Source organism: Marmota marmota, unplaced genomic scaffold (genome assembly GCF_001458135.2).
Source record: "Marmota marmota marmota unplaced genomic scaffold, marMar, whole genome shotgun sequence".
In the NCBI taxonomy this organism is placed as follows: domain Eukaryota; kingdom Metazoa; phylum Chordata; class Mammalia; order Rodentia; family Sciuridae; genus Marmota; species Marmota marmota.
In genome coordinates, this window is record NW_026000026.1 from 25,643,730 (window position 1) to 25,669,230 (window position 25,501).

A 25,501-nucleotide genomic window follows, 5' to 3' on the forward strand; every position below is an offset into this window, starting at 1 on the left:
GGCGACCTCTCAGACGTTCGAAAGTCGGGGAGAAGGGAAGCCCCCGCGCCCCAGCCGCTCGCAGTTCCCTTCCCACCGCTCACCTCGCTTCGCCTCCCCACGGTTCTGACAATCAAGCGCCGCCAGCCCGCCGCGGGGATCATTCAGTACCGTTGAAAATTTGAACCCAGGCAGCCTGGTCGAATGCACCAATCAGAGCTCCAAGAACGAGCCATCCCAGTCTCTCGATTGGCCCTTGAGAACGCAGCGACGCCGGAAGTCAGGAGGAGGGATGAGCAAACAACCGGCCCGAGAGGCTTCTGGGAAATATAGTCTCCAGCGCCCTTGTGAGCCCATAGGAACAACTCCTCTACTACAAAACCCGGAATGCTCTGCTCTAGCTACTTTGGAAAGGTGGTACCAACTAAGAAGTAGGGAGTCTGTTAAGATCACAGAAGGACACTCATTCTGGACTTCCCCAACGTATTCAAGAAGGAAATATTTTCCAATTTTATTTTTTAAAATTATTCGCTGTATTTGTGCGTTGTTTTGAATATTTATGGGAATTCACTTCATTTCATTAGGCAGTTTCCTAAATGCAACATAAAATTTTCCCCAGCTTCCTTCCTCATCATGAAAGCATTTCTCAGCCTGTTTCTCCATTCCTACCCCTGATCTTAACTGGCTGAAAGTCGTGGTTTATTTGGTGATTCGTCTTCATTATCCAAATGCATCCTTGGCTTTGTTATTCCCGTGTTGTAAAGGAACAAACACAGGCCAAGAAATGTTGGGTAAATCTATCTAAAACCGCCATAAATGGAGATGGGATTTGAGTGGAGAATGTCTGTTCTTTTTATACATCATCAATTACAAAATAATGAGAAAAACAAAAAGACCTATTTATAATAGCAACAAAAGCTACAATTTACCAAATTAACCTGAATTAAAACTATAAAACATGGTTGAATAGCCATTAAAAATTAAATGAAGGGGCTGGGTTTGTAGCTCAGTGGTAGAGCGCTCGTCTAGCATGTTGGAGGCCCTGGGTTCGATCTTCAGCACCACATAACAACAAATAAATAAAATAAAGATGTTGTGTCCAGTTATAACTAAAAAATAAATATTTAAAAAATTATAAAAATTAAATGAAGTTACATAATGGATGGAGAGATACTATTTTAAAGATGTTAAATCTCCAAATTAAAATTTCAAGGCAATTCTAACATAAATCCCAAGAAGTTTTGGCATGGAACTTTTTTGGGGAGGGGGGGTTGGGGGGGTACTGCGTTTTGAACTCAGTGGCACACGACCACTGAACCACATCTCCAGCCCTATTTTGTAGTATTTTATTTACAGACAGGGTCTCACTGAGTTGCTTAGCGCGTTGCTGTTGCTGAGGCTAGCTTTGAACTCACCATCCTCCTACTTCAGCCTCCTGAGCCGCTAGAATTATAGGCGTGTCCACCAGGCCCAGCTGGAACTTCTTAATGATTATAAAGTAAATTTATATAGAGGAGGAAATGCACAAGAAGTGACATCTGAGCAGGGTATGTGAGCACACACCTGTAATCCCAGCAACTCCTGAGGCTTAGACATGAGGATGGCAAATTCAAGGCCAGCCTCAACAATTTAGCAAGACCCAATTTCAAAATTTAAAAATAACAATTATAAAAAGGTCTGGAGGTGCAGCTTAGTGGTAAAGCACCCCTGGGTTCAACCCCCAAATAAATAAAGTGGCATTTGAGTGTTGAAAAATGATAGGGGTACTAAATTAAATATGGCCTGAGGATGGCTCAGCACTGAAGTCTTTACATATGGAACTAGGACCTAGATAGTAGGTAAAGGAACTTAGGAGTACACTGTACTCTTAGAACAAACAGCTGTCTCAGTCAATGACAGCAGCGGAGCTTCAATAATTTGCAGGCATCCAACTGACTCAAATAAAGCAAAATATGACCTATAATCAATTAAACTATCTCTGTACCTCACTTTTTTGTTTTCAGTCCATAAATGCTTCCTGATCATGTTGCATGCTGGAGTTTTAAAACCTGTTCTGGTTCTGACAGCTACCCTTTCAAGAATCGCTTCCAGGGCATTACCACAAGCCCGTAATCCCAGCAGCTCAGGAGATTGAGGCAGAAGGATCGAGAGTTCAAAGGCACACTCAGCAGTTTAACAAGACCCTGTCTCTAAATAAAAAAATAGAAAGGGATGGGAATATAACTCAGTGGTTAAGTGCCACTTGGTTCAATCCCAAATAACCCAAAAGAAAGAATGGTTCTTTGCTCAACTAAACTATTAAATTTGTCTAGGACTTTTCCTTTTAACAGGGGGAATTTTTTAAAATTTTTATTATTTGTATATTTATTTACAGCGCTAGAGATGGAACCCAGGGTCTTGCACATGCTAGGCAAGCACTTTATCACTGAACAACATTCTTAATCCTGACAAAGAGAGTTGACATACCAGATTTCACCATATTAATATATAAAAGTAGGGGCTGGGGTTGTGGCTCAGTGGTGGAGCACTCGCCTAGCATGTGCAGGGCCCTGGGTTCAATACTCAGCACGACATAAAGATGAATAAATAAAATAAAGGTTAAAAAAATATATATATATACATATATATATATATATACATATATATATATACATACATACACATAGTCATTTTTATATGGTTTGTTTCATTCGGACCATGGAGGTGCAATCAACAAAAATTAGACAGGAAAATTCAACAGGAAAAAATATCTGAATTGGAGCTGGGGTTGTGGGGTTGTGGTAGAGTGCCTGCCTAGCATGCAGGAGGCACTGGGTTCAATCCTCCTAAATGTAAAGATATTGTGTCCACCTAAAACTTAAGAATAAATATTTAAAAATAAAAATTAAAAAAATAATAAATAAAAATATAGAATTGCTCTTAGTTTTTTGCTTTTTATGGCACTGTGGATCAAACCCAAGTGCTCACATATGCTAAGCAGATGCTCTACCACTAAGCAATAGCCCCAGCACTCGGGTTTGCTTAAGTGTCCTTGTGTTGTAGACATACTATACAGAGCTGGAGATGTAATTCAGTGGTAGAGTTCTTGCCTATCATGTGTGAAGCCCTGAGTTTAATCCCTAGCACATAATATATAGAAATGGTAGAGGTGAAATGTTTCTAGAATTTGCTTCAGATAATTGGTAGAATGCAGTAGAAGGAAGTAGATGGGAGTTTAGATGAAAGAAGATGAGCCACAGTTGATAATTGCTGAAGCTGAGAGATAGGTTCATGATACAAAAGTATATTCATATACCCATGTATGTGTTTGAAATTTTCTTTTTTTTTTAAATATTTTTTAGTTATAGTTGACACAATACCTTTATTTTACTTATTTATTTTATATGTGGTGCTGAGGATCGAACCCAGGGCCTCGCACATGCTAGGTGAGCACTCTACCGCTGAGCCAAAACCCCAGCCTCTTGAAATTTTCTACAATTAAAAAAATTTTTAAACCATTGTATTGCTATAGAAATTAAAGGGAAAAAAATCAGTAGAAGAGTTTAAGTGTCCAGAAATAGCCAGGGCCAGTGGCACACACTTGTAAGCCCGGCTACTCAGGAGGCTGAGGCAAGAGGATGGCCAGTTCAAGACCAACCTGGAAACTTAGCTAAAATCAGTCTCAAAATAAAATTTTAAATTGTGTTGGGGATATGGCTTTGAAATAGAAAAATTGTCTAGCATGTAAAGGCTCTGGGTTCAGTCCCCATTACTGAAAAAATAAAAATCAAATGTATATGCCCTATGACCTAGGATTTCCAGGAGAGACTCATCCACACCCACACACAGGCACAGTTGCTGCAGCATTTACTGGGTGCCTACCAAGTGCCAGTCATTGTGCTAAAATCAGGGATCTGCAATGAAAAGAGACAAAATCCTGCTGGGCGTGGTGGTGCATGCCTATGATCCCAGTTGCTTGGGAGGCTGAGGCAGGAGGATCATGAGTTCAAAGCCAGCCTCAGCAAAATCAAGGTGCTAAGCAAATCAGTGAGACCCTGTCTCTAAATAAAATACAAAATAGGGCTGGGGATGTGGCTCAGTGGTCAAGTGCCCCTGAGTTCAATTCCCGGTACCAAAAAAGAGAGAGAGAGAGAGAGAGAGAGAGAGAGAGAGAGAGAGAGAGAGAGAAAATCCTATCTTCATGGAGCTGATATCCTAGTGGAGAAGAAAAATATTAAACAAGGTAAATAAGTAAATAATGCTAGGTGCAGTGGTGCACCCTTGCAATCCCAGCAACTCAAGAAGCTGAGGCAGGAGAATCCCAAGTTCAAGGCCAGCCCCAGCAATTTAGTGAGACCTTGTCTCAAAATAAATAAATAAATAAATAAAAGTAAAAAGGACTGAGGAATGTAGCTCAATGGTAGAACACCCCTGGGTTCAATCCCTGGTGTCTCAAAGATACCTCCCTGTCAGCCCAAATCCCTGGAACTCTTTAACTGCTGCTTAGTATTCCATTCTATGGCAGTCTTATGAAATATTCTCCTATTTATGAAAGTTTAGGGGATTTAGAGTTTTTCACAACAACTCCACGACACAACAAACTATTTTAATGGACTTCTCTTTTTTTTAACATTTTTTTTAGTTGTAGATGGACATGATATCTTTGTTTTATTTATTTTTTTATGTGGCACTGAGGATTGAACCCAGTGCCTCACACACGTGAGGCAAGCACTCAACCACTGAACTACAACCCCAGCCCCTTATTTCTACTCTTGTCCCCTCCCTCAGTCATGGTTGAAATTGCAACCGACTGGACCAGATGAGTCTGCTTTCTTCCAGCACTAAAATTTCTACTTTAGGGATTTGAGACCTCCTAGTGTGCTCCTGCAGACTGGGAACTTGAGCCTCAGCCTAGAATGTAATGGATGCAGAAGGAATGACAGGAGAGGAAGCTCTTGCCCAGGCCAACTTGTTGATTTGGAAGGACCTGGGAGTTCTTGCACACATCCTGGTTTCTTGGCATTACCTCATTCATTCATTTATTCATTCAGTTAACCATTCACTGAGCACCTTCTGCCTCACAGGCCCTATAAGCACAGCTCTGCTGCCCCTTCCTTCCTCGTATAAAACAATGTACCCCCCATCCCTGACTGAGCCTGCCTGCTATGTGGCCATGGTTGTATGATATATGTGTTCTGAAATTGGGGTACCCATAGCCTAGGAAGTCCCCTGCCCTCCCTTTGCCTCACTATTCTGTCTTCCTTCTCTTCTTGCCATTCATACTTTGGGGCCTGGTCAGCAAATAGTTCTTCATTTATCACCTCCTAATCTGCTACATCACTTACTGTTTTTATTGTTTTGTAAAGCTAGGGATTGAACTCAGCACCTTGCACATGATATAAGTAAGTGGTGTACCACTGAGCTACATGCCCAGTCCTTATGGATTGTTTTCTAGTTAAAAAATGAATTGTTGATTGATATAAATTCATTATAAAATCATTTTTTAAATATGCAAGATAATACTCCATTTTTCCCGTGTGTATATGTGTGTGTGTGTGTGTGTATGTGTGTGTGAGTAATAATAGCTGCTACACCATGTACTGGGCACTATTCGAAGTACTTTAAAACTATTAACTGGTTTTATTAAAATAACCCTGCAAGTAGGTAATATCACCATAACCGTTTTATAGTTTGGGGAAATTGAGGCTCAGGAAGGTGGATAGCTTCTCCAAGATTATACAGTTTGTGTGTGACAAAATCAGAATTTGAACTCAAGAAAGCAAACTACAGAGGCCAACATCTATTACAATGTCACGTATGCAAGGTATGGTGGCACATGCCTATAATGCTAGCTACTGGGGAAGGATAGAAAGTTCAAGACCAGTGGTGGCAACTTAGTGAGACTCTTTCTCAAAATAAAAAAATAAAAAAGGATTGGAGGTGTAGTTCAGTGGTAGAGTGCTTACCTAGCATTTGTGAGGCCCAGGGTTCAATCCCCAGCACCAATTAAGAAAAGAAAAGCAATTACCAATCCTTTAGTAACAACATCTCCACTATTGGCGTTTTACCATATTTCCTTCTGTTTTTATTTTTATTTTCTTTCTTTCTTTTCTTTTTTTTTTTAATGTGGTGCTGGGGATTGATCCCAACGGTGATCTACCACTTAGCTACATCCGTAGCCCTTTCAACCCATTTTGCTTTTTTATTTTGAAACACAGTCTTTACCAGTCATTACCCAGGCTGGCCTCAAACTGTGGTTCTCTGCCTCAGTCTCTTGAGTAGCTGGAATTACAGACATTGCACCACCATGCTCAGTTCTTTCTAGTCTTCTAAAAACTGATTTTATTAGTTATAATACAAATATATATATGCTTATACATGCATAAATATATATACATACACATGAAATGTATGAGATAAATAATAATGAGGCAAAAACGTGTACATATATACAATTCAATGTAATAAAAACATTCTACTCTTTCAAGATGGCAATTTCATCCTGTTACCTAGGTTCATACTGCACCCTCCCCTGTTAATATGCAATGGTTGTCTTAAATTTTTGAAGCTCTTCAATATCTGTCTTTTTTAGGGGGTTAGCATTATGGAGGCTTCATGGTATAAATATGATTGATTAAATCATTGGCCACTGAAGATCAACTTCACCTTCAGCCCACTCCTCCAGGGAGGCTAGGGGATGGGGCTACAAGTCCCAACCCTCTATTCCTGCCTTGGCCTGTCCTGGACAGACCCCATCCTAAAGCTATCAAGGGGCTGTCAACCATCAGTCAGCTCATTAGTATACAGAAAGACACCACTTTGAAAATTCCAAGGATGTTAGGAAACAGAGATGAAGACCCAAAATAAATTTTTGCAGTATTGGGCTGGGGATGTAGCTCAGCTGGTAGAGTGCTTGCCTCTCACACCACACACAAGGCCCTGAGTTCTAATCCCAGCACCACACAAAAACAAAACAAACAAACAACATTTATATATATATATATATATATATATGTGTGTGTGTGTGTGTGTGTGTGTATGTATGTATATGTGTGTGCGTGTGTGTGTGTGTGTATATATATATATATATATATATGGAAGAATCACAAGTCTATGATCTCTGGACAGAATTTATCTGCCCTCTGCTGGGCTCCAAAAGCACACTTAAGACTTACATAATCCTACTTCTCATTGAAATAATTGCCACACCACAGGTTTTAAAAATGTAAATCAGATCACATTCTACGCCAGTTTAAACCCTACCATGGAACAAAATAGCCTCTTTTTTTTTTTTTTACCATGCTGGGAACAAATCAGGGCCTCATGCATGTTAGGCAAGGGCTCTACCACTGAGCTATATACTCCCAACCTATGGAATAAAATAGAAAGTTCAAAATTGACCCAATATACTTAGGAATGTAGTTTCTGACAATGAAGGTATTTCAAGTCAGTAGGGAAAAGACGATGACAATATGATCATAACTTGATAGTCAGTTGGAAAGAAGTTTTTGATTTCTACCTCACATTTCATATTAAGAGAGTGTTCAGTGGATTTAAACGTAAAAGATGAAACCACATAAAAACTAGAAGAAACCAAGAGTGTTTTTTTATAATATTGAACTGGAGAATTTTTTTAATATTATTTTTTAGTTTTAGGTGGACAATATCTTTATTTTACATTTATGTGGTGCTGAGGATCGAACCCAGTGCCTCCCGCATGGTAGGCGAGCGCTCTACCACTGAGCCACAATCCCAGCCCCAAGAATGTTTTTTGTTTTTTGTTTTTTTTTTAAGTATGACGTAAAACCTAGAAAAACTGATAAATTAAGACACATAGAAAATAAAAGCTTTTTCCATGATAATAAATTGGGAAAGTATCTATTATTCATATGTAAAAAAATAAGTAATGAGAAAAAATTTGAATAGGAAGACGAACTGAAAAAGGAGCAAACAATAAAAAATATAAATGAAGAATTCAAGATCCACCCTTCCAGAAGAACTAAAACATATGATATATTGCTTAAGCTCACTCGCAATAATAAAAGAAATGAAAAATAAAGGTGCCTCTCAGTTTTCACCTGATAGCAAGGATAAAAAAGTTTGATAACACAATGTATAGCTCAAGATGTGAGTTAATAAGCACTCTTATTTAATGATGAGAGAATAAATGGATACAGCTGGGTGTGGTGGCACAGGCTTACAATCCCAATAGCTTGGGAGGCTGAGGCAGGAGGATTGCAAGTTCTAAACCAGCCTCAGCAACAGCAAGGTACTAAGCAACTCAGTGAGACCCTGTCTCTAAAGAAAATACAAAATAGGGCTGGGGATGTGGTTCAGAGGCTGAGTGCCCCGGAGTTCAATCCCCAGTACCAATCAAAACAAGAAAAAAGCTACATGGAGTACTTTGTCAATATTCATCAAAATAAAACAAAAGTAACTAATGTTGGGCCATGATGGCCCATGACTATAATTTTAGCTACTCAGAAGGCTGAGGCAGGAGGATCGAAAGTTCAAGGCCAGCCTCAGCAACTTAGCAAGATCCTGTCTCAAAATAAAAAAAAATAAAAAGTACTGAAAATGTAACTCAGTGGTAAAGCACACCTGGGTTCAATCCTAGTACCTATAACACTACACATTGTGTTATCAACCTTTTTTATCCTTGCCAATCAGGTGAAAACTGACGTTCTCTAGTACAGGAATGGGCAATTAGATCACAATGTGTCCTTATAAAGTTATTATTTTTTGTGGTGCTGTGAATCAAACCCAGGGCCTTTCACATGCTAGGTATTCCCTCTGCCACAGAGCTACACTTCCAGTGCTAAAGCTAATTTTTATGAGGATCTGGGGGTATAGCACAGTAGCAAAAGAGCATGGTTGGGCTGGGGATATAGCTCAGTTGGTAAAGTGCTTGCCTGGCATGCACTAGGCCCTTGGTTCAATCCCCAGCATCATCAAAAAAAAAAAAAAAAAAAGCTTAACATGCCTGAGATCCCTCGGGTTCAATCACCAACACCATAAACACACACACACAATTCTGAGGGGGTGGGGAGTGCATGCCTGTAATCCCAGCAGGAGGCTGAGGCAGGAGGATCATATGTTTGAAACAAGCCTCAGCAACTTAGCAAGACCCTAATCAACTTAGCAAAACCCATCTCAAAAAATAAAAGAAGGGTCAGGGATGTGGCTGTGTTGAGAACCCCTGCGTTCACTCCCTGGTACTAAAAAAAGAAAAAAAAAAAAAAAAGTTAAGCCATCTTCAAAATGTAGAGCCCAGTGTAAAAAGCAAAGTACAGAAGTGTTTATACCAGGCCACTGCTTGAATACAACTTTTATACACATGAATATTCTCTTGAACACACCTTGGGAATGCAAACCAAGAAATAGGATATGAGTGATGACCTATACCTATGTGATGGAAACTGGGGACTGAAAAGCAGGTGGAAGAGGACTTAATTTCCATTCCATGCTCTTTTTTATTTAGGTTTCTGTACTCTTCCTTTCCCAGGGCCTTGTGAATACTAAGCTGATACTCTGTTACTAAACTACACCCTGAGGATATATATTTAGAAAAAGGAAAAAGAAAGAAAGTTTATTGCTTTGCTGGCAAAGAAACACAGGAGACTCCAGTCCCAAAGGCTGTGTGATTTTGCCTATCCGCAGGAACAGGATATATCTTTTTTTTTTATCCTGTTCCTGCGGATAGGCAGAATCACAATATATCTTTTTTTTTTAGTTGTTGATGGACCTTTACTTATTTATATGCAGTGCTGAGAATCGAACCCAGTGCTTCATCGAACCCAGTACCTCGAACATACTAGGCACACATTCTACCACTCAGCTACAATCCCAGCCCCAGGATATATCTATTTTTAATCAACTAAATTAACATAAAATATTTTCACTGGGCAAGGTGGCGCACACCTGTAATCCCAGCTATCCAGGAGGCTGAGGCACGAGATTCACAATTTTGAGGCTAGACAGCAATTTAGGGAGACTCTGTTTCAAAATTTAAAATTTAAAATGAGTCCACACTCTTTTATATGATTTCTTTGGCACATGAGGTGATGCCAGCTATATCCTCTTTAAAAGTAATTTGAACCAGGTGCAGTGGTGCATGCCTATAATTCTAGTCATCTTGAAGCTGAGACAGAAGGATCACAAGTTCAAGCCAGCCTGGATAACTTAGTGAGAACATATCTCTAAAAAATAAAAAGGTCTCAGGGTGTAGTTCAGTGGTAGGTTCAATCCCCAGTATTGTTAGAGAGAGAGAGAGAGAGAGAGAGAGAGAGAGAGAGAGAGAACGAACTGAACAAAACAAACAACAATAACAACAAAGCTTCAATTTTTAGAATCAATTTCAGTGCATTTCCAAGGTCAATTTTCCAACTTCTTCCCCACTATACTTGACCTCATTCTAGCCACACTGCTTCTGTTTCAGCTTTTGGAACAAGCCAACATCTTCCTAACTCACAATATTTGCACATGTGCTTCCCTCTGCCTAAATTGATGTTGCCTAGGCGCTTAACCATCCGTTGCATTTTCAACCTTGGGTTCAGGACTGGGGATGTAGCTCAGTGGTAGAATACTTGCCTAGCATCACAAGGAAACAAACAAATTCCTGGATTCAATCATCTTTGCAAAGAGGCCAGCCCTGGCCACCCTACATAAAAATTATTGAAAATGCCTCTCTCGGCAAGAAAAGTGGGGCTTACATCTTAGACCACCCACTCTAAAGAAGAGAAGACCCTCTCTCTTTACCATTTTCATTACAATACCCTAATTTACTTTTTTCATAGCATTAGTCACTATTTGCGATTATTCTACCTCTAGACAAATTTTAGTGAAAGCGAGACCATGCCTTGATCCTAAAGCTCTATCTTCAGCAACCCAAACAATAACCATTTGCTGAATGAATTGATGCAGCATAGATTACGGACCATACATTGTTCTGCGGGATTTACTTAATCTTTGCAATCAGTAAAAGAGGCTGGTTCTATTACCCATTTATAGTTGAGGAAATAAAGATACAGTGCAGCTAAGAAACTTGCCCAATTAGCAGAGCTGGACTTCAGAGAAAAAAGTGTTTAGGCACAACGTGACCTTTTTTTTTTTTTTCTTTTGTATACAAACTATGGATGGATGAATTTGAACGAATGAATGGAAATGTGAATATAAACATTGATTCTTTGCGTCTCGGATTCCTTAGGCCTTCCGCAAGGGGGTGCTCTATCCCAGGTCTTGACGCCAATCATTTAAGGCGCGCGCTCCCTTTGCGTCTCGGGCTCGCGCGCGCCGCCTCGGCACCGGAAGTGACTGAGCTTGCAAGTTCCCCCCGGTCTCTTCAGGGGAAACTGAGGCCGGCTTGTTCGAGACAGACGGCGTGAGCAGTCCGCCAGGTAGGCGGACCGGGGTCCGCGGCTCGCAACTCGGCTGTGAAGAGCCCTCCCGTTTGGAAACCACCCGGCCGATGAAGGGGGATGTGGCCCCCCACGGCTCGCTGGGCTCGCAGGTGAGAGCGCCGCCTCCCCTGTGCGTGACAGGCGCTGCGCCCAATGGGAACTTTCGCCGTCCCGCTTCCGTGCCGACTGGACTCGCTGATTGGTTCTGATGGGGCGGGCCGCCGGGGGCGAGACCCCTCCTCCCAGAAAGGTCTAGGGGGCGCCACTGAGGGAGGGCGGTTGCCTAGCAACGGGGCGGTGGCTCGGCGGGTACCCGGCCTAACAAGCGCTAGAAGCCGCAAGGCGGTAGCCCACCCACCCTGGGCTCGGGAGAGGTGCTTCCCCCAGCCCCTGAGCCCTCCCTGGGGCTCCAGAAAGCCGCGTTGGGCCTGTCCCCAGGAAAACGTGGTCTCAGCTGTGGGGGGCCTAGAGCAGGCCTCGACCTCTCATCCTGACCGGAGGAGAGGCCCAGCGCCTCCTCTTCACCCCGTCTTTGTGCAGGGCGCCGGCGGCCATTGTGTCCGGGCGGGGAATGGAGGACCTGGCAATCCCCCACCGCCACATCCAGGGCCTTTGGGGAATTCAAAGAAAACCAGCGACGTGTGGGGGGCGTCTCTGGCCTTCAGCCTCCCGGAAAGGCGCGGGGGTGGCCTTTCCAAAGTCAGATCGTAGATCCGAGGCAGATTTCCTCCCCCTGCGTCGTTCATCGAAACCTTGAGACCCATTGAGACGTCCCTTCAGGGTTTCGGAAGCCTCACCCAGGGCTGGTACTTAAATAGGAGGGGGAAAAAAAAAAAAAAAACTCCACCGAACCCATACCAGCCACCTCCGGGAGAGTTCTCCTGACTCCCAGTAGGAGGCGGAGAGCCAAGGGGCGTGCAAGAGCGAGGGGGCTGGGCTCCCGGGTGGCTGGAGGCCGCGGTTGCCGAGCGGAGAGGCTGTCCTCGATCCTGGCGATGCGAGGAGGAAGCCAGCGAGGGGGCAGGTTCCTGAGCTTCGCAATTCCTGTGTCGCCTTTTGGGCTCCCAGCCTACCAGGTCGCATGATCCCTCTGGCTGGAGCTGGTTTTTTTGCCAGCCGCCGTGAGGCCGGCTGAGTTACCGGCAACCCGGCCGCCACCTCCTCTCCCGACCTATGATACAAAAGATCTTCCGGGGGCTGCACCTGCCTGCTGTCGCCTGAGACGGATTTGAATGTAGGTGGTGCGGGAGGAGGGGGGTGCAGACTGCCCATGGGGGTGACTTTCCGAGGAAGGTATTTCGGAGAAAAGGGGGTGGCCGGGGTGAAAGAGACCGATGGGATGATTCAGAGCCTGCTGGTCCTTTCAATTTGACTTCATTGAAGTCTCTTGGAACCTGGACCCAGACCTTCACAAGAGCCACAAAGAAACCAGTTCGGGTACCTGGAGGGGGAATGAGATGTTGTAGGCTAAATGACATGCATATTAATTTTTTTTTTCCTGAAGCTCTTTCTTTCTCTTCAGAACCTTATCTTGGCTTTGGATCTTAGAAGAGAATCACTAAGCTGAGACCAGACTCAGTGAGTGAGCAGGTGTTTTGGACAATGGACTGGTTGAGCCCATCTCTATTATAAAAATGTCTCAGAGCAACCGGGAGCTGGTGGTTGACTTTCTCTCCTACAAGCTTTCCCAGAAAGGATACAGCTGGAGTCAGTTTAGCGATGTGGAAGAGAACAGGACTGAAGCCCCAGAAGGGACTGAATCAGAGGTGGAGACCCCCAGTGCCATCAATGGCAACCCATCCTGGCATCTGGCGGACAGCCCTGCGGTAAATGGAGCCACTGGTCACAGCAGCAGTTTGGATGCCCGGGAGGTGATCCCCATGGCAGCAGTGAAGCAAGCATTGAGGGAGGCAGGCGACGAGTTTGAACTGCGGTACCGGCGGGCATTCAGTGACCTGACGTCCCAGCTCCACATCACCCCGGGGACAGCATATCAGAGCTTTGAACAGGTAGTGAACGAACTCTTCCGGGATGGGGTAAACTGGGGTCGCATTGTGGCCTTTTTCTCCTTCGGCGGGGCACTGTGCGTGGAAAGCGTAGACAAGGAGATGCAGGTATTGGTGAGTCGGATCGCAAGTTGGATGGCCACTTACCTGAATGACCACCTAGAGCCTTGGATCCAGGAGAACGGCGGCTGGGTAAGAACCACGCCCCTTGTGTGTCCCTTTTCTTTGAAGACCTCCAACAACCCTTTCCTCTATCTCTTTCTGCTTGTGTTGGTGATTGTGGGAGATGTTGATTGTTAGGAGAACTGCCTGGCTTCATTTCACCACAAGAGGTGAACTGTTTGGAAATCTGGATAACCCAGTTCCTGAAGGAACCGCATCTTTTCATTCTGGTCACCCATATGACCCCACTCTTTTATACTTGTGTTCCAGTTTCTTAGCAAAGACTAACATAGCCTATGTGTTCATTTGGCTCAAAAGCTTTGAGACTGAGGAGTTCATTTGGTGTTTCCTTCCCCTTGATCCAATGGTTCACCATGCAGAGGGGTGGTGAACATAGTGCCTAGAGGATCTGATGGCCCACAAGCCCCTTCATCCTTTATCCTGCAATGGTGTCAGTCCTATCCTGGCTTCCCTTCCCCAAATCAGGTTCCCTTTATTTCAGAGTTTGCATGCACAGTCCTCTTCTCAGACCACTTGACCAGGCAGGAGTTCCCGCTGGCTTGGATGGCTGAGGATCTTCTGATTTTAGGGCAGGGTAGGCTGTGCCAGTTGTGTTTGTGCTGTGTCCCCGAGTTCATTTTACCTAAAGTGTGCAACTTTCTGCATGGTTGGCCTATTTGTAAAGCTCTTGCTGTGTCACACATAAGCCCTGGGACTTTGCACCTCACTGCTCAGGGTCGGTTGGGGAGCTCCAGCTGCTCTGCATTTACTTTCCGGCCAGAACCCAGAGGCCTCTTCATCAAGCACTATTTGCTGGCAAAGCAAGAACCTGGTCTGTGGGGCTCTGAAGAACATTAAGATGTGGTAACAGACTGGACCAGGGGTATAAGTCCTGGCCCTGTCACTTAACTGTGTTAACTGTGTGACTTTGGACAGGCTGGTTCACTTTTTTTTTTTTTTTTTTAAGTTATAGGTGGACACAATGTCTTTATTTTACTTTGTGTGGTGCTGAGGTTCGAACCCAGTTCGAACTAGGCAAGTGCTTTACCTTTGAGCCACAAACCCAGCCCCTGGTTTACCTTCTTAAGCCTTAGTTTCTTCCACAGAAAATGTGGCAAGCTCTTCTTGTCTTGCAGAGTATTGTAAATCTTGGAGATAACATGAACACAGTAACTGATACCAGCAAGCTTCTTTTAGAATCCCCCTGCCCATCACCAAGTCAGCATGACACAGATGAGAGCTTCTTTTCTGGTGATCCAATGGGTGATTTTTACTCTTCTCTAGTGAACTCTGTCCTGTTTCCTTGCTTAAGCCCCCAGGCCCCCTAGGCCGGGAGATATGAGAGGTATTCTGTTCCTTTAGAATATTCAGAAAATTGACAGGCTGTAGAAAATAAGTCATCTATTGAAGGAGCCGAGGTGGAAGGGGCCTTGCACCCTGGACTCGGGAATGTCAAGAATGCGATTGTTCTAGGCCCTGCCTAGGGCGTGGCAGCACTTCACTTTACCACTGAGCAGGAGAACTCCTGGGTTTGCCCTGGAATCCACACCCTCTCTCATTTCCCATTTCTTTTCAACTTTATCAACTCTTCCCCACTGCCAGCTCTTGTAAAAGGCTAGGGGGTGAAGTCAATGGAGGTCAGATGACTGTGGGTGGAGTTGGGGGAGATAAAATGGTGGGAGGCGGTGGTCTCTTTAAAGCTAAGGGTGACCAGACTTGAAAGCCAATCTGTAAATGAACTCCCTGGGAGGATAAATGATTAAATAGTTTGTGTAGTGACGTCCTCTCTTCCCTCCTGCTTTGATTCTCTTTTGGGGCAAATATTTGTTCAGCTGATTACAGGAGGGACAGGATTACAGCATTTCAGACACACCCTCTGAGGCATCTCCAGGTAGGGACTTGAGCCCTTTGCCCACTTTGCCTGGCTATTGTCTTTGGCCCCTGGTCCTAATACCAGGTGGGTTATCAGCTATCAACAAAAGGCAGTCTGGTAGAGGTGCCTGATCTGCCAGCCTGCCTCTGCAGAGGGCTACCCTAAGGAGAGAATTGCCAGCTGCCCAGTGTTGCATGTGAAAGGAGGCTTAGACACAGCAGCTCTGGGCAGGTTCGTTAGGTTTCCACTGGATTGAAATTCCATCTTCCATCTCTGCTCAAGAATTATCAGAGCCCGTTGGACAACATACCACATGTCACTTCCTCTTGGTGAACAGAGGGGATGTGTGCAGAAGAGCCAGTTATGTCAGAACCATTTCTGGGCATGCCTTCCTCCCCTGAGGCTAGGGGGTGGAGAGAATATTTGACTCAGGATCCTTTGAGCCTGGGTAGAAGAGACCTGCCCACTTCCCTCTCAGGTGTTGTCCTGCTCCGAGCTGCACAGACTCGCTGCTGCAGTGGCATCTCAGAACCTTCCTGGAGGCTGCAGCTGTGAGAGCCTTGAGTGTAGGAGTTACTGGGCCTTTCCACCCAGGGATATGCTCTAAATTTAGCATCCCTACAGGAAAAGGGGAAGGAAATTGGCCTTTATTGAGTACCTCTTATGCATTGTGTTAAATCCTTTACTTACGCAACCTATTTTTTGAGCTTCTACTATAAGGCAGGCAGTGTGCTAGGTGCTGGCCATAAGCCAGACACGATTATCTTCTGTCATGAAAATGACATGCTCTTTTATATATTCCACACAGGAAACTTCCAAGATAGGTGTGTTCATTCCGGTTTACACACAAATCTCCTAGTGGCTTAGTGGCTGACCTCAGGTAGTCTCTCAGCCAGTCAACTATCTGAGACTTTATATCAAAATTGGCCTAACTCTGAAGCCTAAACACTTTCCATCCATCTCAGGTCCAGAGAGTAATAAAGTAACCTGGACAGATGGGCATAGAGAGCCAGAGATGCTGTTGGGTCAAAACATTCTTATGAAAGTGCTTATGCTGGGCTGTGGTCCTTGTATTGTTCAGGTAGCTGTGGGAAGGACAGTGCCTTTGTCACCAGTAGCAGGTTCCTACAAAGGTGTGGGTAGCCTCAGATTCCGGCACCAGTAAAACTCAGACATGGCAGGTGTCAAGTGGATATCAGTGTTTTCCCCCATCAAAATGGGCTTCTTGTTGGTTTTTTCATCCTTAAAGCCTTCGCAGGCCCTGCCAATAGATGACAGTGGTGCATGTGCAGGGAGGTGGCTTAATTGCAGGGTGATGCTCCAAGGATTGGAATTTCAGCCTCTAGCCACCCTACCACCTGCCTGAGTCACTTGGAGAAATGCTAAACCTGTTGGTCTCTCTTGTCTGTCTCTCCCACCTGTAAAATGCAATAATGATAGCCAGCTGCCATAGCTTGACTCTAGTAAAGGATCTAGAATAAAAGCCCTTCCCCTACCTTAATTGAAGGGTAGAAGCACTTCTTTTAATGAATGGGCTTCCTCCCTCAGGGAACTGAACTTTGTCCCTGGAGTTATTCCTTAAGAAAAATAACCAGTTCCGGAAATATTCACTAGAATGTTGTATGGGCTTTCCATTGGGAAGGTGGGTGAGGATGGAGATGGTCCAGGGTATTTTGGATAGCTGTCCTTGGAGAAACTCTTGAGTCTGATGGAAGCACCATGGCTAAGAGCATTAAGCACAGGTGTGTGGGCAGAAAACATAACTTGGCCTTTCCCAGACTGCATGGCTGTGTGGTCTAGTTCTGTCTCTTCTTGCCTATTTGTTCTTCTTTGGCATGGATTTATGCTTCGTTGAAGCACCTCAGCTCCCTTTGCAAGTGTTGGCAATTCTGTGGTTTTCTTGGGGGAAACCCTATTAAGAAACCCCAAACGTGGAAATTTTTAGTAATCTCATTCAGGTACCAAAATGAGGTACAAGTAACTTAGGGGCTCCCCCTTGGAACACCCACTTCTTCTGGGTGTACACTGTAGGTTGCTCTATGCCATCACAGGATTTTCCAGACTTCCTAGGAATAATTTCCCCAGTAGCCCAAAGGAGCCCTTCAGCTTCTGGTTGAAAATTACCCAGGTATTTTTTCATGGGGCCCCAGTAGAACCTGGAGGGTTTTCTTGGCTTTCTTAGGGGGCATCAACAGATTTGTTTGTGCTGCATGAAGCAGCAGTTGTTAGCTGACCCTTCCCTAGCAGATATCTGTCCTGAGGCCAGTGTGCTCAAGGTTCACCTCTATGCCCAACCTTCCTGGTTTTTCCAGCATCCCCAGCCTTCTGTCATGGGACTGTCTTTTTTAGCAATTGTGGTTTTGTCTGGGTTTAGTACTGCTTAAATAGATATGGGATAATTCCCAGTGTGCTGCTCTTCTACAGTAGCAGAATCTTCTACTGTCTTAATTTACTAAGGATTCTGTGCCCCACCTCAACCTCTACCCTAAGTTCATGGAGTCCTTCCCAATTCCCTCCATTTTCTTAGAGAGTCACACTGTCCTGGACCACCTTCTCAGCTGTCCCTGCAGCTCATAGTCTGTACCATTCCCACTTAGCCAACCTGAATCAGACAGTTCCACTGGATCTTTTTGTTTAGCCTGGGCAAGAGAAGACCCAGGAAAATATGTTGCTAGCTTCGCACACCTGTAATCCCAGCAAATTGGGTTGCTGAAGCAGGAGGATCACAAGTTCAAAGCAAGGCCCTACGCAACTTAGTAATAAGACCCTGTCTTAAAATTAAAAACAGTCTGGGGATATGGATCAGTGGTTAAGATCTCCTGGGTTCAATCCCAGGAACACACAAAAAAAGGGACTCCTCCTTTTTTTATTGGTATGATCCCCTGCAAAACTGGCATAAATGGAAAGAGGCTAATAATGGTAGAGTTTTTAAGTTAGCACAGAGAAGATATTTCTCACAACTCCTATCTCAGGGTTAGGAGCTTCCTAAGGGTGGAGTCCACATCTTGTCCATACTTGTTTCCTTAGTTCTGAGCACAGGTCTTGGGCATAGCAGGCACCTAATGAGATACTCAATTTCCAAAGATACAGATTTGTTGGATCAGAGTAACAATTATGGCAAGGGCCCTTTTCCTAATCCTTCATTTGTTATTTGTTGTATACCAGGTTATCCTAAGTACTGGGGTATAGCAGTAAATAAAACTAAATTTCTATCCTCGTGGAGCTCACAGTTTAGTGGGGAGAGACACAAAAAAATGCATAATTACATAACAACATTTCTGTCAATGATAGATTGTGTATACCATAGTAGCCCCATAAAATTATATGGTGTAGTGACACTGAATTCATCTTAGTTTGTGTAAGTATACCCTGGTGTTCACACAGCAACCAAAGCTCCCATCCTTGTTAAGTGATGCATGACTATACATATATGTATCAGGTGATGGTTAAGTGCTCTGAAGCAAATAAGGCAGGTTGGGGCATAGGGTGTGCCTGACAAGGAAGGGTGGTGCTTCAAGTTTAAGTGATCAGGGCTAGGGTTTGTGGCTCAATGGTGGAATGCTTGAATAGCATGCCCAAGACCCTGGGTTTAATCCCCAGTAATGTCTAAAAAAATGACCAAAGAAGGTATAGGGGAATGAGAAAGGCTTTCCTCCACCCATCTAGGTTTGGCTGGGCTGTGAATTAAATTGATGTAAGAGAGATTAATAGGAAGGGAAAAACATGTTAATTAATTGCAATATGCATGGGAGTCTCACAAAATATGAGACTCAAAAGAAGGGCTAGATGATCGAAGCTTGCATAGTGTGCCCATCTACTGAGAGGAAGGAATAGGGTCTTGGGATTTGAGGTGGGCAGGGTGGCAATGGTGGGGAGAGTGGCAAGCCAAATTATGAGAAGGTGAGGGGGAAGGTCTACTGAGTAAAGGTTGTCTTGTGCGGACTCAAGGCTCGGGTAATAAACTGTTGTCTGAAGTGGCCCTCTTCCTGATATAGATACTTTTATTAACATAGATTTTTCTTGATAGATGTCAATGTCTTTGACAAAAGGACAATATTTCAGAACTACTCCTGTGCCTGCAGTTTCTCAAAATAACCAACTCAAAGTATGCCAAAGCTGGGTGGGTGGCACATGCCTGTAATCCCAGCTACTCAGGAGGCTAAGACAGGAGAATCACAAGTTAACACTAGCCTCAGCAACTTAATGAAGCCCTATAAGCAACTTAGCAAGATTCTATTTCAAAATAAAACTTAAAAAGAGCTGGGGATGAGGATGTAGCTCAGTGGTAAAGCCCCCCTAGTTTCAATTCAATCCCTAATATATGCATATGTATGAAGTATACTTTTCAGTTGGCATATTGTTGTTTCCCTACTGTTGTACTTGAGTAGTATGTGGGGTCCTAACAAAGGTATTATCTACAGGTGTTATTTAAACCTAGACTTGAAGGAAATGAAGTGGATGGCGTGGGTCCCTAGAGAAAGAGTATTTCAACAGAGGGAATGGTTTCAGGAGGGAATGTGCTTGTCATTTTCAAGAATGGGCAAGGAGAACAATGTCACTGGAGAAGAAACACCCCAGAGGCTCTGTGGTAGGAGGTGAGTTGAGGGTGGGGGAGGAGAGGGAGGTAGCAGGGAGTCAGGACACCCAGGACATTACAAGCCACAATGAAGCTTTGGCTTTTGAAGGAGAGAAAGGCAAAAGGTTTGGAGCAGGGGAGATAATGCTCTGAATTCTGCAAAGGTGACAACAAGCAGCCTAGGGAAGAGGCCCATGCAACTGCCAAGAAAAAAAAACACCTAGTGGCTTTGACAGAGGAGGTAGAGGTGATAAGGAGGCACATAAAACAAGACTAGGCTTGCATGTGGTGTATTGATGGGTCCACCCAGCCATCTTGGAAGTTGTGTTTTTCAACCACTTGAAGATCCTAAAATCAGGGCTACATAAGCTAACTATTTTTCAGGAATACTTCTCTCAAATTTGACATCCTGATGAATGTTCCTTCGTCATTCTAGCGGTATTTCTGTCTGATAACTGTGGTTTGTCTGGGGCCAGGTTCCAGATCATCCGTGTCTAGCTAGCTGTGTGACCTCGGGCAAACTCTTTTGACCTCCCTGAACTTTGGGGCCAGTAATAATACCTGCTTCACCGGGTGGTAATGAGGACCCAAAGAGATGTGCCAGAGATGTGTAGAGCCTGGTACCATGCTAGTGTCATAATTTTTATTATTTTTATCACAGAACTCTTATTAGAGACTGTTAACCAAATTTTTTTGTGGGGGAGGCGTGGTACTGGGAATTGAACCCAGAACCCAGGTGCACTTTCACTGAGCTACATCTCCAACCTTTTTTTTTTTTAATTACTTTTTTAGTTGTCAATAGATCTTTATTATTTATTTATTTATATGTGGTGCTAAGGATTGAACCCAGTGCCTCACACATGCTAGGCAAGCGCTGTACTACTGAGCCACAGCCCCAGCCCTCCAACCTTTTTATTTAGAGCACAGGGCCTGGATAAGTTGCTGAGACTGACCTCAAACTTATCTTCCTGCCTTAGTCTCAAGTTGCTGGGATTACAGGAGTACAACACCATGCTTCACGCTGGATCTTGAACATCCGTTCTTTTTTTAGTCATTGTGACACACAAACACATCCTCAGAACACACCTGACATGGGAGGAGGTGCATAGTGTTTATGTGCCACGGTGGTCCAGGCACTCTCTGGTCTTGGAGTCCAAATCCAAGTTCTGCTCTCAACTTTTCACTTCAGCCTCTAGGCACTAGTTTCCCCTCTGCAAGATGGAGGTCTTGAAGCGGATAGCCTAGGAATCCTGTTTCTCACTAGCCTCTGGCCTTGTGGCAGATTTCACTTAACATTAAGGCACGTTTCACATGAGTTATGTTTTAGGATGGTTGTTTCCTGCCAATAGATGCAGCATCTTCATTAACCCCATTGTGAGCTCCGCCTCAGCCTCGCACATTACCGCTTACAAAGCACTTGCATATCCACCTTGCCTTTTTTTTTTTTTTTTTTTAAACTTTAGTATTTATTTATTTTTTAGTTCTCGGCGGACACAACATCTTTGTTTGTATGTGGTGCTGAGGATCGAACCCAGGCCGCACGCATGCCAGGCCAGTGCGCTACCGCTTAAGCCACATCCCCAGCCCCTCCACCTTGCCTTTTTAAGCCCTATAACTACCCCAAGAAATGAGCAGGAAGGATGTTACACCCATTTCACAGGAGGTGAGAGGGATGAAGTGTAAGGGAGTCCAACTGGTGTAAGGGATGAAGTAACTTCGCTATTCAGTTGCTCTGTGACCTGGACAAGTCTTTTAACTTATAAATGGCTATAACAGTAGCACAGTAGTACCTCCTCCTGAAGAGTCAGTGGGTTAATTCATGTCCAAAGGCTCTCAGAAAATAATTGTTGCTAGCAGCAGCACCATCATCTTCCCAGGCCGCTTCAGTCACTTGTCTGCCCTACCACTTCTAACATTGATTTTTGCAAATAGTGTTTCCATAGAAAGAAACTGCCTTTGGGACCTTCTGCTACTTGGTTTCATCCCTGATGAGACTCTCAGGCCAAACTTCCAGTGAGCTCCAAGCTACAGGGCTTTTTGGGCAGACTCCAGAGCTCCCCTCGGAACTAGAGGTTTTCTCTTGCTCTTCAGGAAATGCCATTGCAATGACTTCCATGGACTGCTTCCTGTCCCAGCCCAGCAGCCGAATTCCTGCCTGCAGGAGTGTGGAAACTGGAATAATGTCCCTAGAGGCTTCTCCAACTACTTTTTTTGGACACGGCCCTCCCTTTCCTCTTGTCATTTACTTTCTTTGCTCCCACCTCCTTCCCCTCCACCTAGCTTCTCCCCTCTAGTCTATGATTCTCCCTTTAAGATCTGGAAAATGCCTTTCTGTTCAGTTTCGCTGTTCCCTTACCCCACCATAGGCAGTGGGGGTCAGTTGGAACTCCTGAGTTCCCTCCATGGCTTCATCATTCAAAAGCAGTGTCAGTCATGGACTCCCCATAGAGGGCATTAAACGTGTTACTTGGAGTGCCCTGTGTCATCCATTAACTGAGTTCCCCCAGGAGTTCCCACCCCACCTCTGCATAGGACAGAGATTGCTAGGAGTGATCTCTGAAGTTTGGTGGAGTAAGACGGAGCCTGCCACCCCTCCCCCAGCCACCTTTCTGGAGGAAGCTAGAAGGTTGAAACCTTGTTGGACAATCATCTGAGGAATGGAAGCTGGCCTGGGAGGGGATTGGAATGTACTCAACTATGCTTCAGATCCTTTGTTCCACTCTTGAAAGGGAAACATTCCCCTCCCTCCTCCCTGGCCACACACACGTGCCTTTGTTCCCCAAGTCAGAGTCAGGCGGGGCCAGGAACACTGTGTCCCTTTCAAGGAGCCTGACTCGCCTCCCTAGAGGCTAGCCACTGGTCAGTGGGACTGGGATTTTTGCCCAAGAGCCCCCAGCCTCATGTCCTTTGCACAGAGAGGCTGAAAATTTGGCTACAAACAGCTGCCCAGGCACTTCTGGAATTATTCCCTGGGATGCCCAGGTCCCAGGATTCAACAGTCCCTCCCTCTTATTCCTCTTGGTGATGAATATTATTGTTAACATTGCTATTAATAGCACCTAACTTTTATTGAGTGCTTAACTTTTATGCCATGCATTGTTCAAAGTGCTTTACATGTATTAATTGATTCCATTCTCACAGCGACACTCTGAAGTAAGGACTATTATTATCCCCTTCTCAAACATAAGGAAACTGCTGGTGGCAGTGGTACATGCCATAATCCCAGCCACTGGGGAGGCTGAGGCAGGAAGATCACACGTTCAAGGCCAGTTTAGAAGTCTCTGTCTCAAAATTTAAATAAAAAAAAAAAAAAAGTGGTATCTCATGTGAGCCCCTGGGTTCAATCCCCAGCACTGCCCCCCCCCCAAAAAAAAACCCTGAAGTACAGAGAAGTTAAGAATCACAACATAGTAGTACAGTTATTAGTGGCAAAGCCCAGGAGGGTAGCATCCAAGCTCCCACTTTTTTTCTTCCTTTATGGTACTGAGGATCAAACCAGACCTTGAATGTTCTATCAAGTATTGTAAACACCAAGTCACATCCCCAGCCTTTTTTTTTTTTTTTTTTTTTTTTTTTGAGAGGAGTCTGTCCCTGAACTTTTGATCCTCCTGCCTCAGCCTCCAAGTAGCTGGAATTACAGGCATGCCCCACCATGCCTGGCTACAAGCTTTCACTTTTAAACACTGCACTGTGTTCCCTCTGTCAGTTCACCAGTTTCTAGATGATTGTTGGCACATATCCAGTGTTCAGTACAGGACAGGCCTTTATTGACGTCATCTCTGTGCTATCCCAACAACCTTATCGTTACAAGACACTGAGATTTGGGAGGGCTTGCAGTTAGCAGCAGGCAGAATCAGAATTTGAAACCAGACCTGTCTTACTCTAAAGCCTGTGCTTTTTATCTCTAATCCTTAAAAATCTTATAGGGTAGGTGGTTATCTTCATTCCGTTGAGAAAACTGAGGCTCAGAAAAAGACCATATGCCCAGGCTTCAAGGCTAGTACTAAGAAGAACTGGGATTCAAACTTGGGATGTGTGGCTTCACAACTCTCTACCTCGTTAGTAGTCTTAGCATAGTGACAATTCCTTTTATGTGAATTGTAATGCTTTATAATTTACCAAATGCCTGTATATCCGTCATTTTCCAGCAAGGTAGGTGAGGATTCTGGAATGTTCACCCTCATTTCCAAGGAGGAAATCAAGGCAAGGGAGCTCGTCCACAATAAGTGGCAGCCTCAGAATCTGTGTTCTCTCTTTTTACCTGGTTGAACCAATGTTGCTTGCCTCCCTTAAGGGTTTTTTGTTTTTGTTTTTTTGTACCAGGGATTGAACTTGGGGGTATTGAGTCACTGAGCCACACCCCAGCCCTATTTTGTATTTTATTTAGAGACAGGGTATTCCAGAGTTGCTTAGCACCTCGCTTTTGCTGAGGCTGGCTTTGAGCTCATGATCCTCCTACCTCAGCCTCTGGAGCTGCTGGGATTACAGGTGTGTGCCACCATGTCCTGGGAATTTTGGTTTTTTGATTACATCAGCAAATACTGACAAATGCCTTAAATGCGTTAAATGATGCGATATCTTGGCTGTGGTGGTGAGTGGGACTGAATGCCATATCCCAGTGGTCTGTGTCAGTGCTACACACCTTGGGCCTGGCTAATGTCCCTTTGCCATCCAAATAAGTCTCTGTATTACCCATCTGCCCTCTTCATGTCTCAGGCATGCCAGGCAGGGTTTGTTGTAGTTATTGTGTGTGTGGTCAGCTTTCCATTGCTGTGACAAAAATACCTGAGGGAAACAATTTCAAAGGAGGAAAAATTCATGTTGGCTCATGGTTTCAGAGGTTTCAGTCCATTTGGCTCCATTGTTTCTGGGCCTGTGGTGAGGCAGAGCATCGTGGCCGGGAGCATATGGTGGAAAAAAGCTACTCATCTCATTGCCGCCTAGAAGCATAGAGAGAGCATATGAGAGAGGAAGGGGCCTGGGACAAAAAGTACCCTTCAAGAACACCTCCCACTGACCTACTTCCTCCAAGGAAGCTCCACCTCCTGAAGTTTGCACCACCTCCAAGTAGCCCTGTAAGTATGAATCAGTCTAGGGATCATTCCTATGATGAAGTTAGAGCCCTCATGATCAAGTCTCAAAGTCTCCGCCTCTGAACACTGCTACATTGGGGACCAGGTTTTTAACCTGTGAGTTTTGGGTGGACATTTCAGATCCAAACCATTAACAGTATGTATTCTTCACTGTCGATACACACCTAGACAAAACCCTGGACTCTTAGTTGAAACAGCTTGACTTCTTCCTGGTGACATAAAACTAGGCAACTTAGTTTCCAATTCTCATCCATAAGCCTAAGATGAGAGTGCCAACCTACCAGGGAAACAAGGCATAAATGAAAACATGAAATGCAGGGGGTTTTTTAGTAATAATAACAGGTATTATGTATTGAGTGCTTGCTTGCTTTGTGCCAGGGGCTGTGTTTATGCCCTTGATATAATCTTATTTGGTCCCCACGATTGCTCTGGTG

General features: G+C 44.3%; 2 protein-coding genes across 15 annotated transcripts in view; one reads left to right on the forward strand and one right to left on the reverse strand.

Moving 5' to 3' along the window:
- Tpx2 (TPX2 microtubule nucleation factor) overlaps nucleotides 1-211 on the reverse strand; it is a 51,688-nt gene extending 51,477 nt beyond the window's left edge. For 5 of the 7 annotated variants that reach the window (XM_048811133.1, XM_048811130.1, XM_015481858.2 and 2 more), the window contains exon 1: nucleotides 84-211. The gene's annotated coding sequence lies outside the window, so the exon portion shown is untranslated. The remainder of the gene's footprint in view (nucleotides 1-83) is intronic. The other 2 variants (XM_048811131.1, XM_048811129.1) reach the window with 2 other exon arrangements.
- Nucleotides 212-11,251: 11,040 nt separating this feature from the next.
- Bcl2l1 (BCL2 like 1) overlaps nucleotides 11,252-25,501 on the forward strand; it is a 65,585-nt gene continuing 51,335 nt past the window's right edge. Inside the window, exons 1-2 of one of the 8 annotated variants that reach the window (XM_048811134.1) lie at nucleotides 11,252-11,467; nucleotides 12,862-13,555. In XM_048811134.1, the coding sequence (XP_048667091.1) occupies nucleotides 12,992-13,555 (564 nt within the window). In that variant the 5' untranslated portion in view covers nucleotides 11,252-11,467; nucleotides 12,862-12,991. Of the gene's footprint in view, nucleotides 11,468-11,669; nucleotides 12,592-12,861; nucleotides 13,556-25,501 lie in introns of those variants that run through there. The other 7 variants (XM_015481886.2, XM_048811135.1, XM_048811136.1 and 4 more) reach the window with 7 other exon arrangements.